This window comes from Hirundo rustica, chromosome W, assembly GCF_015227805.2.
Source record: "Hirundo rustica isolate bHirRus1 chromosome W, bHirRus1.pri.v3, whole genome shotgun sequence".
Lineage (NCBI taxonomy): Eukaryota > Metazoa > Chordata > Aves > Passeriformes > Hirundinidae > Hirundo > Hirundo rustica.
This window is the reverse complement of record NC_053487.1, coordinates 30,327,673-30,342,357: the sequence shown is the minus strand read 5'-3', so window position 1 is coordinate 30,342,357 and position 14,685 is coordinate 30,327,673. Positions and strand designations below refer to the sequence as shown.

The 14,685-nt window shown below is 46.0% G+C and overlaps 1 protein-coding gene across 2 annotated transcripts in view; it reads left to right on the top strand.

Annotated features, from left to right (window-relative positions):
* The window catches only part of EDA (ectodysplasin A), an 82,608-nt gene that overhangs the window by 31,282 nt on the left and 36,641 nt on the right, over positions 1-14,685 (top strand). For both annotated transcript variants that reach the window (XM_040089138.1, XM_040089136.1), the window contains exon 2: positions 13,905-14,010. In XM_040089138.1, the coding sequence (XP_039945072.1) occupies positions 13,905-14,010 (106 nt within the window). The remainder of the gene's footprint in view (positions 1-13,904; positions 14,011-14,685) is intronic.

Sequence of the window (14,685 nt, the reverse complement as noted above, 5' to 3'; positions counted from 1 at the left end):
AATTTCTGGCTGTGAGGATGGTGAGGCCCTGACAAGATTACCCAAAGAAGCTGTGGCTGCCCCTGGATCCCTGGAAGTGTCCAAGGCCAGGCTGGATGGGGCTTGAAGCAACCTGGTCTGGTGTCCCCACGGCAAGGGGTAGAACATGATGAGCTTTGAGGTCCCTCCAACCCAAACCAATCTGGGATCCTATGGTCTTGAATTCCCCACCCTCTGCTGCTGGAATTGTCTCTTTTCCAGGGTCAAAAGCTGCTGGCCAGCTCCAAATAGTCCAAGCCCTTTGAGCCTCATTTTAGCCACTGGATATGGACAGAACAGTCCATTAAATTCATTAAATTATTTTTCTGCCTCCTTTTTTTTTTTTTTTTAACCTTCCAGTTTTTTCAACCTTCTGGTTTTTTTAACCTCCTAGTGCCTCAGTTTTACCATACAACGGAGAAGCAGCTGCTGCAGAGGCACGAGCAGCATCCAGGAGCTGAAATATTAAATCCTTTACTACTTTCTTTACTTAAACTCTTCTCAACAAACAACTCAGACAGCACAAAACCTTTATCTTTCAACCTCACAAAGTCAGAACATGTCATAGGGGGTGTTGAGCTAGTGCTGCTCCCTCCCAAGAGCTGCCCCAGCCCGATGCAAGGCAGCTGTGCAGCAGCTGGCCTGGCTGCCTGGCTGGAAACATCTGGATGGGCTGTGGCACATGGTGGGAGCCACTGAGCCAATGCTGCTGTGCAGCCTCAGGCGCTGTTTGAAGACCTGCATCAGGCCCTGCACTTCAAAGCCCAGCTCAGAACGGCTTGGCTTGCACAAACTCACACCTCTGCCTCTGCTCTGGGGCTGTCGTGGCTCCCACCCACAGCCAGAGACCCAGGAATGCCATAGTTGAGGTTTGTTTGCTGGGAAGATAATGGAATTCCTATGTGCAGCTTCAAGATCCACTTGCTCGTGCTGTGCCAGCTGCTCGTCCTCGCTGGCCAGGCCGTGGGGGCTTGGGGATGGGTTGTTTGGATGGAAAATGGAGCTGTTACCACGTGAAGAGGGAGTGAGGAATGTTGTTCTGATTAGGAACTGTCTGGTGCTTGCAGCAGCAAATGGAGCTGGGTTTGGTGGCCCCAAAGCTGAGCTTAGAGGCAGCCGGAGATGTGTACGGCGCTGGGACTGGCTGTGAGATAGCGGCTTGTGGAACGCTCACATTCCTGAACTCCCAGCTCCTTTTCCTGGAGTTTTACAGCACATTGTGGCATTTCTGATTCAGCTCATCCCTCATAGCTCAGGGTTGTGCTGTTCCAGTGCACAGGCAATGGTGGGGCAGAGCCAGCCCGGTGCTCACAGTCGATCCCATGGCACCACTCCAGGCACTCCATGGAGCCATCAGGGATCCTGAGTCATTGAAAACCAATATAATCACAGACAAAGACCCTCTAACCAATTAAGGTTAGAAAGTGGTATGTTTATTCACCGGCGGGTGTCATGGGAGTCATCTCCAAAAGGCGTGGCCGCCCTGAACAAGACTCTTTGCTCTCTATTTATTTTCCAAGATCTTACATACAATACATATGCATAACCCCAGCACCTCCCATCCCTGCTCTGTATTAAAATGAGGCTATTAGTCCTTCACACGTGCGCAGTTCATCTCTTGAATTGGGTCGGTGGTCTCGAATTGGGTCAGTGGTCTTAAGGGATGAAGTCAGGAGAGTCTTCATCAGGTCTGTGACCCTCTGGCACAATCCAAGGCCCCCTGCTTCGTGATTGATTGATACCAAGTCCAGGTGCTGGCCATTGTTCTTACTGGTTTCAATCTGTTCTTATGACGGTTCACTTACTCCAGTTTTTCTATAAACAAACTCATAATACAACAGTTAGCTCTAGCTTGGGCATCTAATAATCATTAACCTACCCTTTACTAATCTAACTTACATCTTGAGCAATATGAATTGCTTCTAACCTTTAGCTAAAATCTTAACTCTTTAAAATCATGTTTCAATCCCATGTGCCTCCTCTGACTCCCTCAGCTGCCCACATATCCCAGAGCACATTCCAAGGGCAAGGAGATGGCACAACTGGCAGGTGGGTCAGGCTGCCACAGGTTTGCTTCTGGAAGGATCCGTCTCAGAAGTGCTGGGATGTTGTTTTCCCCTCATGCCAGTGGTTTCGGTGGGTGCCACGGCTGTGGGAGCTGCTCCAGGTGTCCTCACATTCAGAGGAGACAATTGCTGCTGAGCTCACACAGGCAAGGGAAGCCAGGAGAGAACTAAACAACAGCAGAATTTGACGTTTTTTACAATGAGGGTAGTTTTTACCACCACTAACACAGGGTGCCTGGAGAGGAGGTGGACACCCCAACCCTAGAAATATTCAAAGCCTGGCTGGATGAGACTTGGAACAACCTGGACTAGTGGAAGGTGTCCCTGCCCATGGCAGAGGGGTGGGCCAAATGGTCTTGAAGGTCCCTTCCAGCCCAAACTATTCCATGTTTCTATAATCCAATTTTTGGGAAGCAGGATTTTATCTGGAGGCAGCTTCTCCAGTGCCATGTGCTGAGAAGCCCCTTGGTTCTCCCTGGATCCAGGGCTTGAGGGGACATTCCCTCTTCCCCCCATTCGCATGCTGTGTCCCTGTAGAATCTGGAGTTATGCAATTCCTGCATGAAGGAGCATCTCTGGCACTGCACCTGGCCCTGCCTTGCGGGGACTTGTTCCCATGGCTGTGCCTTGAACAGAGCCTTGCAGAGCTCTTAATCCTGTCTGCATGAGGTCATTGGCTCCTTGACGTTAATTGTAGGGGATCTGATTAATTAGGCAACAGAGCATAATTTATTTGAGCAGATTATTGCATAGAATTAACCAGGCAGTCACTGTCTCCCACCACAAATCCATGCATCCCTGCAGGTGTGGGAATTGCCATTAAAACCTTCACCCTTGAAGTGGATGGCTGGGTAATAATTGGATATGTTTCCCAGTTGCTGCAGTGGACTGTTTATCCACACTATTTCATGGATGCATTATTTTGTGGGTGATATATTTTCAGCACACTTGTTTTAATTTTAATTCTATTCAATTTGGACTACTTGATTCCCTCATCCTGTTTCCTTCCCTTCCATTATTCTTCTTCCAATAAAACATCATAAAAATTAATTCCCCACTAAAGGCCAAATTTAACATTCAGATTGAGAAAAGAGGATTTAAAAGCCCTTGTGCTGAAAAGGGAAAAATGCACTCAGACAGGAAGCCTTGGGTTTGTTATGGAGCAAGGAAAAATGTTTTTAAAACTTTATCATAGAATTATGAAATCCCAGGATGGTTTGGCCTGGAAGGGACCTCAAAGCTCATCTCATTACACTCATTTTCCATGGGCAGGGACACCTTCCACTAGACCAAAATGCTCCAAGCCCCATCCAACCTGACCTTGGACACTTCCTTAAACAGCTCAATTATCTGAACAGCAGAAAGATTTAAAAATTATTAAGATTTTTGAAGATTTCCTCCCAAAAAAAAAAAACATTAGGAGAGGTTGTCTGAGAGCAAGGACAGAATGAAGTTCATCAGTTCCAGTGTCTGACAGATGTTCTCCTGTAATTTTCTCTCTTATGGATCCATCTCCATGAGTGAATCCAAACCAATTCTTTGCTGCAGCTGGTCCCACTCCAGGCAATGGGGTTATGTAGAATGGAGATAAAAGGCCAAATACCAGAGAACTGAAAAATGCCATAAATTTGGATCCTGCAGCCACATTCCCAACCGAAAGCTCCAGAGCAGGATCTGGTTGGTCGCCTCCTGCAGGAAGAGGTGCCTTGATCACCTGGAATGTTTGTCTGCCTTGGAGATGGGTTCAAAAAGGGGACTGTTCATTGAATCAGCTGCTCTTCCCAGATGTCAGGATTTCAGTGCTCCTGTCTCTTGAGAAACATCTGGAATTGGTGAGAGTTGAAGGAGTTGGGTGGCAGAGAAGCACCTTCAGTGGAGGTGATCCAAAGCATCCTCTGGGAATGGTCCCTGTGCGTGTTATGGTCCATGTTATGTTGGTTATGGAAGCAGTTGAGGTCATTGTTCCTGCCATGACTAGCAGGACCTTCCAGGTATTCCTAAAAGTGTTTTCAAACTTGGCAAAAGGAGTTTTTCTCATAAGGAGGAGCCCCAAGGGTTGTTTCAGGCTGGAGAGAGCCCAGTGCTTCATTTTGCAGGGAACAGAGGTGCTCCAAGGGAAGCAGCAGGGCCCTGAAGCTCTTTGCTGGAGCAGCTCCTGATTTGGGGAATATTTTTAAGAGGGATTCTGGCTTGAGGAGGATTGTCCTGTTGACCTCATGTTGTCCTGGATGTGCTGGAGAAGCTCCAGGTCATGAGGAGCAAGAGCAATGGTGCAGTGGGAGAAAGGAAGAGGAACTATGGCTGATATGGAATTGCCAAGGGTTGGGTTCCCCCAAATCAAGTGTGTGCTGTATTTTATAAAATGCATGGATATTTTTGGAATATAACTGCTCAAATAAGGAAGGAATTGCTGTTGGAATGCAGGAGAAGAACCCATGACCTCCATCTGGAGGGGGACATAGCCCAGCTGGCTGAAAATGGACCTGAAAAGGGCTACAAAAGCTAATTAAAATGTGAAAAACTGAGAATTCCTGCTAATAGACAGCAGATCCCTGCCTGGAACTGCTTCACAGCTAAATTTGATTTCCTTGAGAGGCAAAATTAACTGATTTAAGTTCCTTACCTTGCTGACATTGATCCCTCTCAGCATTTAACCAGCCTGTTCCCAGCAAGGAACTTCCCATGGCTCTGCTGTGCTGGACCTGGAGCCTGCAGCAGGAATCTCTTACTCCTGCTACCAGTAAAAAATTCACTGCAGATGAATTTCATGTGCAGTGTTAAACTCAGCTTTGACCTTGTTCTCCTCACATCTGGGTTGTGTTTGAACTTTCCCTTCAGTGCCAGCAGGTGTAAGGAATGGGAAGCCCTAGCCGTCGCTCAGCTGGAGCCATGTTGACCTCTGTGACATTGTCAAAGTCACTGTAACGTGTCAAAGTCCTTGTGTGAGCCACCAGCTCCCCTCCAGCAGAAGGCAGCTCCAGGGAAAGGTGTCTTAGACAAGTGCGTGGACAAACAGCCTCGTTAAACAAATTGTGGTCTTCCAGGCTGTCCTGGTTTAGGGCAAATTTGGGAGAAAACCTCCAAATGGGGTCCCTCTGGAAAGCAAACCCATATGGCCCCTCCCCCAGTTGCTCCAGGAAAAAAATCTTCTTAAAGTGGAAAAAACAATGATTTCTTTAACAAACAAAGTGCCCACAAGCACAAAAAAAATTAATAATATGAAACAATAAAACCTCTCGTTGCTCTGAGGTGAGATGATAAACTCAGAAAGTCCTTGCGGGTGTAGCTTGGCTCGCTCAGTCTCTCATCAGTCCCTCTGGCACTGGAAAATGCCATCCTGGGACCCAGAGGGCCACAGGTGTGAGCTCCCGGTGCTCTTCTGGGTTTTCAGTCCAGAGCAGGTTTGAACAGTTCCAAGAAAAATGAAAATAAAAACAGTCCAGGGAGCTTCTCTGCCTCAGCTAGCTAAAACTAACTAAAAGCAAAGGAGATCTCTGTACCACTGTCTGTCTGTGCTGAAGATGACACAGTGGAGGAGCAGAATGCAGAGGAGGGAGTGAAGTTTCTGCAAACAAACTGCACACTTCTTCTTCCCCCCCCTTCGCTCTCAGAACCAGTCTTAAAGGTACAGAACACAATATCCAACATAAACAGATAATTGGGGATACAAGCATCATAAAGTCACCCTAGGACACAGGTTTAAGGTGGTGCTGGTTTGGGGTCAAATTTAGTGATTGAGGTGCTCCTACAGTCAGGGAAAGTTGTGGGGTGTGTGGAATCCAGGGGTTTGGACTGCAGACCTGGTTCTATTTTGTGCCGATACCAATTTTCTATGGAGGTTTAGGACAGAAAGTGTTTCTGGGGGTTCCATAGGTTATTCTCCCTGTGCTGAAGGAATGCTGGAACCTTCCTTTTCCAAAGCTACTCTTCACTCCTCCCATGAGGAGCAAATCCACCTGCCTGCTGCCTCTGCCATGTCCTTACCTGCCAGGTTTACCTGCATTTGCTCCAGGTTCCCTGAGCTGATTGAAAGTAAAAATCAAGCAGTGTGTTCAGATGGATCAGTGGTGGAAATGTAAATATTTGGGATATTGCTTATTGAACTAAGCTGAGTCTGAGCTAGGGAAGGTTTGGATTAGAGGAAAGGAGGAAATTCCTGTTTGGATTTGGAGTTGCAGGATGTGATCGCTTCTGTCAAGTCTGCTTAAAGCCCAGTTCCACGTGGAAAGGAGGAAGGGAGAGGGAAGGTTTTGGGAAGGATTTGGTTTTGAAGGGAAGTTTATAAGGTATGTTAACTGATCTGATGGCAATTAATTCCCTGTGTCTATCGCTTTGGCTTGGACAGAGAACTGGCAGTTGGATTTGGGGTTCTGTCCTGCAAAACACAGTGGCTTTCCTGGGTAATGAAGGTAAAACACCAATAAAAGCTTGGGAAAACCTGCTCCTTCCTCTTTCATTGGTCCCTAGTCGGTGTCTGTTACTGGAGTGCTTGGAAGACCCAGTGTCATTCCCTGGCCTTCTGCAAACTGGGATTGCACAGTCCTTGGGAGAGACTTTTGACCCAAGGACAGGGCTGCTCAGCACATTGGCAGCATCTCAAATCCTGCTCCCAAAATCACTGGTGGCATGTTCAGGGTGTAGATGTGCTGAGATGGGAGTTCCTGCCTGCTAGCAAGTGCTGTGTCCCCAGTCCATGGCATTCCATGGTCCATCTCCAAGTCCAAGGTAATTTCTGTTTTCTAGTGGTCAAATACTCCTTTGACTCCTTGGCTGTCATTTTTGTGAAGCTCCTCATGAGTGTTGGGAGGGAGGTGGCTCTGCTGTTATAGCTCCTGCCTGGACCAGAGCTCAATCCCTCCTCCCAGCCAAACTTCCCACCTGGATAAGCTCCTTAGCATCGCTGGTGTTTCAGGATAATAGAACAGCTTTGGGTGGAAAATGCTTTTGAAGTTCCCTGTTGTGTCTGAAAACCCTCGTGAGGATCCTGGAGTGCAGATTGGAATGAGGGGGAGTTGGGATTTTGTATCAACTCCACGGTGAAGGACTGTGCCTCTGGGATCTTGGGCTTCAACATGAACAGCTGGAAAGAGCAGGAATGTGGCTGGAGTTGGGCGGGAAGGATGACAGAGATGAAGCAACAGGGACCAGAGGAGTTCTGGACATCTTGAAGGTGAGGACCAAACTGGAGCTTCCCACAGGAAAAGCTGAGGTAAGGGGTTTGTTATGGTGTGGAACCTGTTCCAGAGCCCTGGCAAGGATTCCACAGCCAGCTGGGAGTAGCAGGTTTGGGGAGGAAGGTGGGTAGTGGAGGTTGTACCATCTCTGCTCTCCATCTCTGGTCCTCCCCCTCATGGTATTGATCACATTCCAAGAGTTTTGCAGGGCCGTGGCTTGTCCTGCAGACAAGACATGGTGTCAAAGTTCTGTCACGTTGAAATGGAAATTGTTCCCACATTTGGTCCTTGCATTTTTATGAGGAGCAAGAAATTATGACAAAAATAATTCTTAAAAAATGTTTATTAGGGTTTCTTTTCAATAAAGCAAAGCTTCTCCCCAAGCTTCTTTCTGGGCTGGTGGAATATAAATTATCTACTTGATTTTTTTTTTTTTTTGCCTCATGTGGGACCAGAGGCAAAGTTCTGGAGGACAATGGGGCTGATATTCAAGTAGCTGTTCCTCTGAACCACAGGCTGAACTTGAGAGCACCAGAAAAACAACAGTATTGCTTGCAGAGAATGCTGCTGCAGAACCTGGGCTGGTTCTTAGGCTCTTCACACTGCTGATCTCCCAAACTGCAAAGGAAGAGGGAATTTGACTTTAACAATCCTGTTAAACACTTGTGCAAGAGGGTGAGTTCATGCTTTTTTTCTCAGGTGCTTTATGCTTTAAGACATTGAGCTGTGGGTTTCTGGATGAGATCTTTGGCTGGACTTGCTTTGTCAGGAAGATCTGGGGGCTGTTGGAGGCAGAAAATCTTTGGGGTTTTTTTCACTGTTCACCCAAAAGGCCTTGTATACCTGAAGACTTGAGTGTTTTTTCCCTTATGAAGGAAGAAGACACTCATTCTTCCTATCAATTTAGCCTAAGGAAAAATCCACCCTTTGTGCATAATTGTATGGGTTGGGTTATATTTTTCCACTTTTCTTCCTTTGAAGCTGTTTGACTATTGGAAATACATTCCCTTGGTGTCCAGTGGCTCTTCAAGAGAATTTTGACAAGGGCCTGGAATGATAAGCTAAATAATATTTTATTTTATGAAAAATGATAATACCTTTCTTTATCCTTACTTACATGGAGGGTGGAATGTCCATCCTACAAATGAGTTTCAGAGGAGTTATTTTGGGAGTTCCCACTGTGCTCCCTTGACATCCATCCTCCAGAAGCTTTGTCCAATGTTCCCAGGCAGGTTTTGCAGGGAAAACCAGCTCTGTGTGCCTTTGTTTTGCTTTATTTTGCCCAGAGAAACTGAGGCAGACCTGATTCCCTCCACGGAGCTGTGGCTGTGCTATTGTTTCCCAGGTTATTTTGAGGAATGCCATCCCCTGGGATTTTTCCTGTGTTGGCTTTTTGACCTTTTTGCATCCTATAGTGATTCTCTTCATGAAACCCACGGTGTTTCTAAAATTAAAGGTGATTTGAGGGCTTTAGGTTGGAGGAAGAGGGAAATGGGGATTGTTTAGACTGTGCAGCGAAAATACCTGCTCCCAAAAAAGAAGCTGTATGTGCTTGACTCCTGAAAAATTCTCTGGCTCTAACAATGCACAGGCTGAGAGAATCAGCTCTCCGTGACTTTGAGGATGAGGAGTTTCAGTGAAATCATGGACTAGGTAAGAGTTCCTTTTAGAATTCCCCAGAAGGTGGCACAGTTGGGGTGCCCCATGAGCCCAGGGTTGATGCAGAGGAAGGAAGGAGCCTTAAAGATGATTTTGTTCCACCTCTTGCCTGTGGGCAGGGACACCTTCCACAATTCCAGGTTGCTCCAAGCCCCATCCAGCCTTGCCTTGGACACTTCCAGGGATCCAGTGGCAGCCACAGCTTCTCTGGGCACGCTGTGCCAGGGCCTCACAGGAGGGAATTTCTTCCCAATATATTACTGATATCTCAGAGGTGGTGAATGGAAAAAGCATCTGAGTGGTGCTGGCCACGATTCCCAGATGGACACAGATGGGTCCTTCATGGCTGAGCATCCCCCAACCTCCGGCAGCTGCAGCCCTTGAACAACAGAGCCCTTGAGTCCCTGGAGAGGGACTTGGCCTTCGGGAGCTTGGATGGCTGTGTTATGGACAATCAATAGCCAATTTAATATAAAGTAATTTTATTTTGCCATTTTAAAAATAAAAATCTGAAACAACCACAATAAAAGAGACAACCTCGATCCCGAGTTATTGAAATTGGGTAAACGTAGAGACGGTCACAACTGAACCAGTCTTCCCCCGTTCACATTCACCTAGACTCAGTGGGCAGGTTTTATACAGTTTTTCTTCCCTGAGGCAGTTTTATTGTTAGTTCCTATCTGCCACGCATATTCATGTATTTTCTTTCTCTTGCCTCTTGGCTCCACTTGGCTCCGAATGCTTCTCCCGGAATGCTTCTTCCTGGCAGAATTGAGCGCTTGAATGGGGTTCCGAGAAATCATAGGGATGCTGATAGTGACATCTCTGAGTCTTCCACTTCTAGACTGGTATCGTGCTAATCACCAGAGAAGGCAGTGGACCCTCCCTTGATGGATGGGACATCTCCTGTTTGGCCATTCCTTTTGGTTGTTAATTTGGGCTTCAGCCCTGCCATTGTCTGGAATCTCTAAACTTGCAAATTAGTCTTGGCAAGCAGAAAGTTTCCACAGTTTTGTGGAAACCTTCTGCTTCTAATACAGTTTATAGGTTATAACATATAAAACATGAATTTATCTCAAAACATATATCACAGTCCCCCACCTCTTTTCATAAACATTAAATTCGTGTTTCTTTCAATATTCTTAACAAACTCTTCTATTTTTTTTATATTCTATTACATTACTAACAGAACTTTTTATACCTCAGAGTGGTGATAAGTTATCCTCAAATTTGCTATAGTCATCCCATTCTTCTTGTGATATCTCACAGTATTTCTGGTAGACAACATTTTCCTCCTTTATTTTTTCCTCAAATTTTTCTAAAGCTTCTGCCGCTTTATTAGTCTCTTTCCTTCCCTCCGATTTCATTATCCTGGTTACCTTAGGGATCTGGCCAGTTTTTCCAACAGCAAGTTCGGGATCTGTGGGCAGGGCTGCAATCTGCATGCCTTGTACCACAGAGTGAATCAGTCGAATGAGACAAGGTATCAAGCAAGGCAGAAATATTATTCCTGTAATGTAACAAAATATAAAGAATGCTACTTTTTTCTACTAGGCTCCTTGTCCAAACAACTGGTCCCACCAAGAGGCCTGGAGGATAGAATTCCATTTCTGCACAGGTACATGGGCTACCTTTTTAACTTCAGCTGCTAGGCCCCTAATGGTCTCCCCATAGTCATCTATTTCTATACAGCATTCAGATTCATTGAACTTACCACAAACTCCCCCCTCCTCTGCCAACAAGTAATCTAAAGCTATTTGATTTTGATATACAAAAGCCCTTATCTGGGAGTGTTGTCTGGCCAGCAGCTCTAGGACATCTGAGGTATGATTCGAAACAATCGCTACTACAGCTTGGAGTCTTATTAGTCTACTTAATAGATAGATAGGAGTTCTGTAACCCCAACTTCTATCATTTGCCCAGATTGCAGGACCATAATATTCTATAATTCTCTCTGCTGGCCATTCTTCCTCTCCCCATCTTTGGTCTTGTTATGGACAATCAATAGCCAATTTAATATAAAGTAACGTTATTTTGCCATTTTAAAAATAACAATCTGAAGCCACCACAATAAAAGAGACAACCTCGATCCCGGGTTATTGAAGTCAGGTGAACGCAGAGACGGCCACAACTGAACCAGTCTTCCTTGTTCAGGATCCCTTAGATTCAGTGAGCAGGTTTTATACAGTTTTTTCTTCCCTGAGGCAGTTTTATTGTTAGTTCGTATCTGCCACGCATATTCATGTATTTTCTTTCTCTGGCCGCTTGGCTCCGAATGCTTCTTCCTGGCAGAATCAAGCACTTGAATGGGGTTCCATTCCGAGAAATCGGCATTGGGATGCTGATAGCGACATCTCAGGGTTTTCCACTTCTAGATTGGTATCATGTGTTAATCACTGGAGAAGGCAGTGGACCCTCCCTTGATGGATGGGTGTCCTAGGGTGACTTTATGATGCTTGTATCCCCAATCGTCTGTTTTGTTTGTGCTGTATATTGAGTCCTGTGCCTTTAAGACTGGTTCTAAGACCAAGGAGAAGTGCAGAGTTTGTTTTGAGAAAACTGCCTGACTCCTCCACATTCTTCTGCGGACGGGGTGTTCGGCGGAGGCTTGGAGAGACTGCAGGACAGAGATTTTTTTTTGCTTTTAGTTAGTTTCAGCTAGCTAGGGCAGAGAAGTTCCCTGGACTGTTTTTTTTCCTTTTTCTTGGAACTGTTTAAACCTGCTCTGGACTGAAAACCCAGGGGAGCACTGGGGGCTGCACCTGCGGCCCACCGGGGCCTGGACCTCGGCATTTTCCAGCAGCGCCGGAGGGACTGGGACTGAGGAGAGGCACTGAGAGAGAGAGCCGAATTACACCCATGGCAAGAACTTTCTCAATTTGCCATCTCACTCCAGAACGAGAGGTTTTATTGTTTCATATTATTCATTCTTTATACTTGTATGTACTTCATTTGTTTAGTAAAATAGTTTTTTCCACTTTTCTCCAAAGAGGTTTTTTACCGGACTGGTTGGAGGGAGGGGCCACTTGGGTTTGCTTCCCAGAGGGATCCTATACAGGGGTTTTCTCCCAAATTTGTCCCCAAACCAGGACAATAGGACATCTCCTGTTTGGCCATTCCTTTTGGTTGTTAATTTGGACTTCAGCCCTGCAATTGTCTGGAATCTCTACAATTGCAAATTAGTTTCGGCAGCCAGAAATGTACCCACAGTTTTTGGAAACCTCTGCCTGTAATACAGTTTATAGGTTATAACGTATAACACACTTAAAACACGAATTTATCTCAAAATATATATCACAATCTCATCCCTCACCCTGCTCTGGTGTGTCAGGAAAGGTGCTGGTGGGTGCCTGCAGGAGCATCCTGCTCCAGTGTTCCACATCTGGGGCAGTGCAGTGGGGTGTGGGAGCTTTGGGAATGTGGTGCTTTGGGAATTGTTCTCGCCCTTTACTCCTTGTTGTAAACAAGAGCCTTCAGTTGTCCATCTAACCCTGTAACTGGCCTTCCTCAGGCAGGTAAGTTTTACTCATCTTTGCTTTCTAGGGACGTTTAAAAGCCCAGTAGTGAGACTTAGCTGATCCCAGGTCACCCCACAGCGTTTCAGGGTCCTTTCAGCCACAACATCATTGCAATGACAAACACCCAGGAATTTTGCAGACCTGCCTGCACAGGGACAGAAGGAAATAGCAACAGTTTGGGAATTTGAGAAACGCTTTGGGGGTTCTTTGGAAACTAAAGGGTTTCTAAACATTTCCATTTGTGAGACTGCACCAGAGCTTGTTGGAGTAAAGCAAAATGCAGATTTAAAATCTGAGTGAAGGACTGGGATGCTGAGGTTGGGAGGGGAGCTGTTCTTTGGAAAATACCTTGGGAATGTGAGGGAGAGGGGAGGTGAGCGCTCTGGGGCTTGTGAAAAGCCAAGGGCCTTTTGCAATTATTGCTCTTGATTGGGACTTTTATGGGCTGGAGCTTAACGAGCCCGGCAATTCAGGGGAGGTGTTTGTTCTTCTCTGCTCTTTCAAAGATGCTTTTGATGCCCCAGGTTTTGTTCTCAGAACAATGGTGAGCTCGATAACCTTTGGGGCTGCTTTTTGAAGTCTCCTGGTTCTTGTCTTGTGCTGTGTTTTTGTTTTGCTCTCTATTTACAGCTTAAATAACCATGATCTGGTTTCTTCAGCAAGAAAACCCCATCCTGGTCACTGCAGCCCTGGCTGTTGGATGCAGTAACACACAGAAGGTGTTGGGTTCCTGGTTGATCTTTGACTTCTCTTTCTTATGAAGTGGAAATAACAGGAAAATGCTGCTGGTGATGAGCTGCCACACCCGGGAGTTGCTGGGATTCTGGTTTCTAACCCCAAATTCCAATTTCTGGGTCGGGATGTTGATCTGTTAAACAGTTTTTAAGGCAGCAGCAATTTTTTCCTGAATAAGAGGTCGTTACATAAAATTCTTGCCTCTTGGCAAATCTCGTGTTACAAATGTTGCTGTAGGTTTAAAGTGATAATTTATGTGGTATATGGGGTTGGATTTAAAGGTCCCTGAAGACCTTTGAATCTCAGTAGCTAATGAGGCTTTCAGAGAAGAGCTTGAGAGAGAAAAAGCTTACTGGCAGTGAGTAATGCTGGAGAAAGAACTCCAGGATTGAGCAAGCTTTGCAGAGAAAAATTGGGAATTATCGCATCGACCTTTGAGGTGTTTGATTATTTCCAGCCATAGATCTCCCTGCAGCCCTGGCCTGCAGTCCCCCAACCCTGGGGGAAGGATTCTCCATGCCAAAACCCCTCAGGTGCAATTTTCCCAAGTCCTAGACTGCTTCCAAGGGGACATATCTCCTTGGGATGAGCTGAGATCCGTGAGCAGCTATCTGGCATCCTCCTCGTCTCTCCCACTCATCCCTGATGGAAAGGATTTGGCATTTAGGCTCCAATCTCTCAGCTTGGCTCAACCAGCCTTGCAAAGATGCTTAAATTTGTCCCTCTTCTTACAGCTGGCCTTGCTGAACTTCTTTCACCCTGAGGAGAAGCTGCACGTTGGAGAAGAAGGGAGACGCATCCATCGGAATAAAAGGAGTAAAGGCAGCGAAGGGCCTGACAGTGAGTCCTGCTCAGTTTCTCCCTGATTTTGGTTCCCTCTCAGATGAGGAATTCCAGGAGTTCTGATTTCTGCAACTGTAGGTCTTGTGTGAATTAATGCTGCTTAGGAATTCCATCCTTGACTCCTCAAACTGTGCTCGTTTAAGGCTTTAATTTGTACTTGCTTGTCTTTATTTGTTGTCCTGCACACCTGGCTTTGCTTAAAATCATCAAGGAGCTTTTCACAATCCAACAAACAGCTGGGAACATCTGCATCCCAAACTGGTGACTGCTCTAAGGGACTTTTGAGTTGCTGTCAAGTCTGAGGTGAGGTCAAAGCCTGTGTGAATGGAAGGCAAAGTTGTACAAAGCTTGGATTAAAAGAGCAGAAAGGTACCTGATTTCTTTGTGAGGAATTTGATTTCCAGTCCTGGCTTTCCATGATTGTCATGACACAAAGACAGGAGCATGAACTCCTGGAAGAGTTTCTGTGCTTCCCTACTGCAGGAAAGCACAGATCCCCTTTTATAGGAGAGGAGAAAGGACTGGATGCCAGGGAAAGCAGGGACAGAACTGATGGAGTCGTGGTTCTGTGCCTGGTTAAGCCTGAGTCCTAACTTCGTTATCATTGTTAATTTTCCAGTCCAGTTCTGTGAGTTTCCCATCTCCCCTGAAACCTTTGCAGTTTCACAGTGG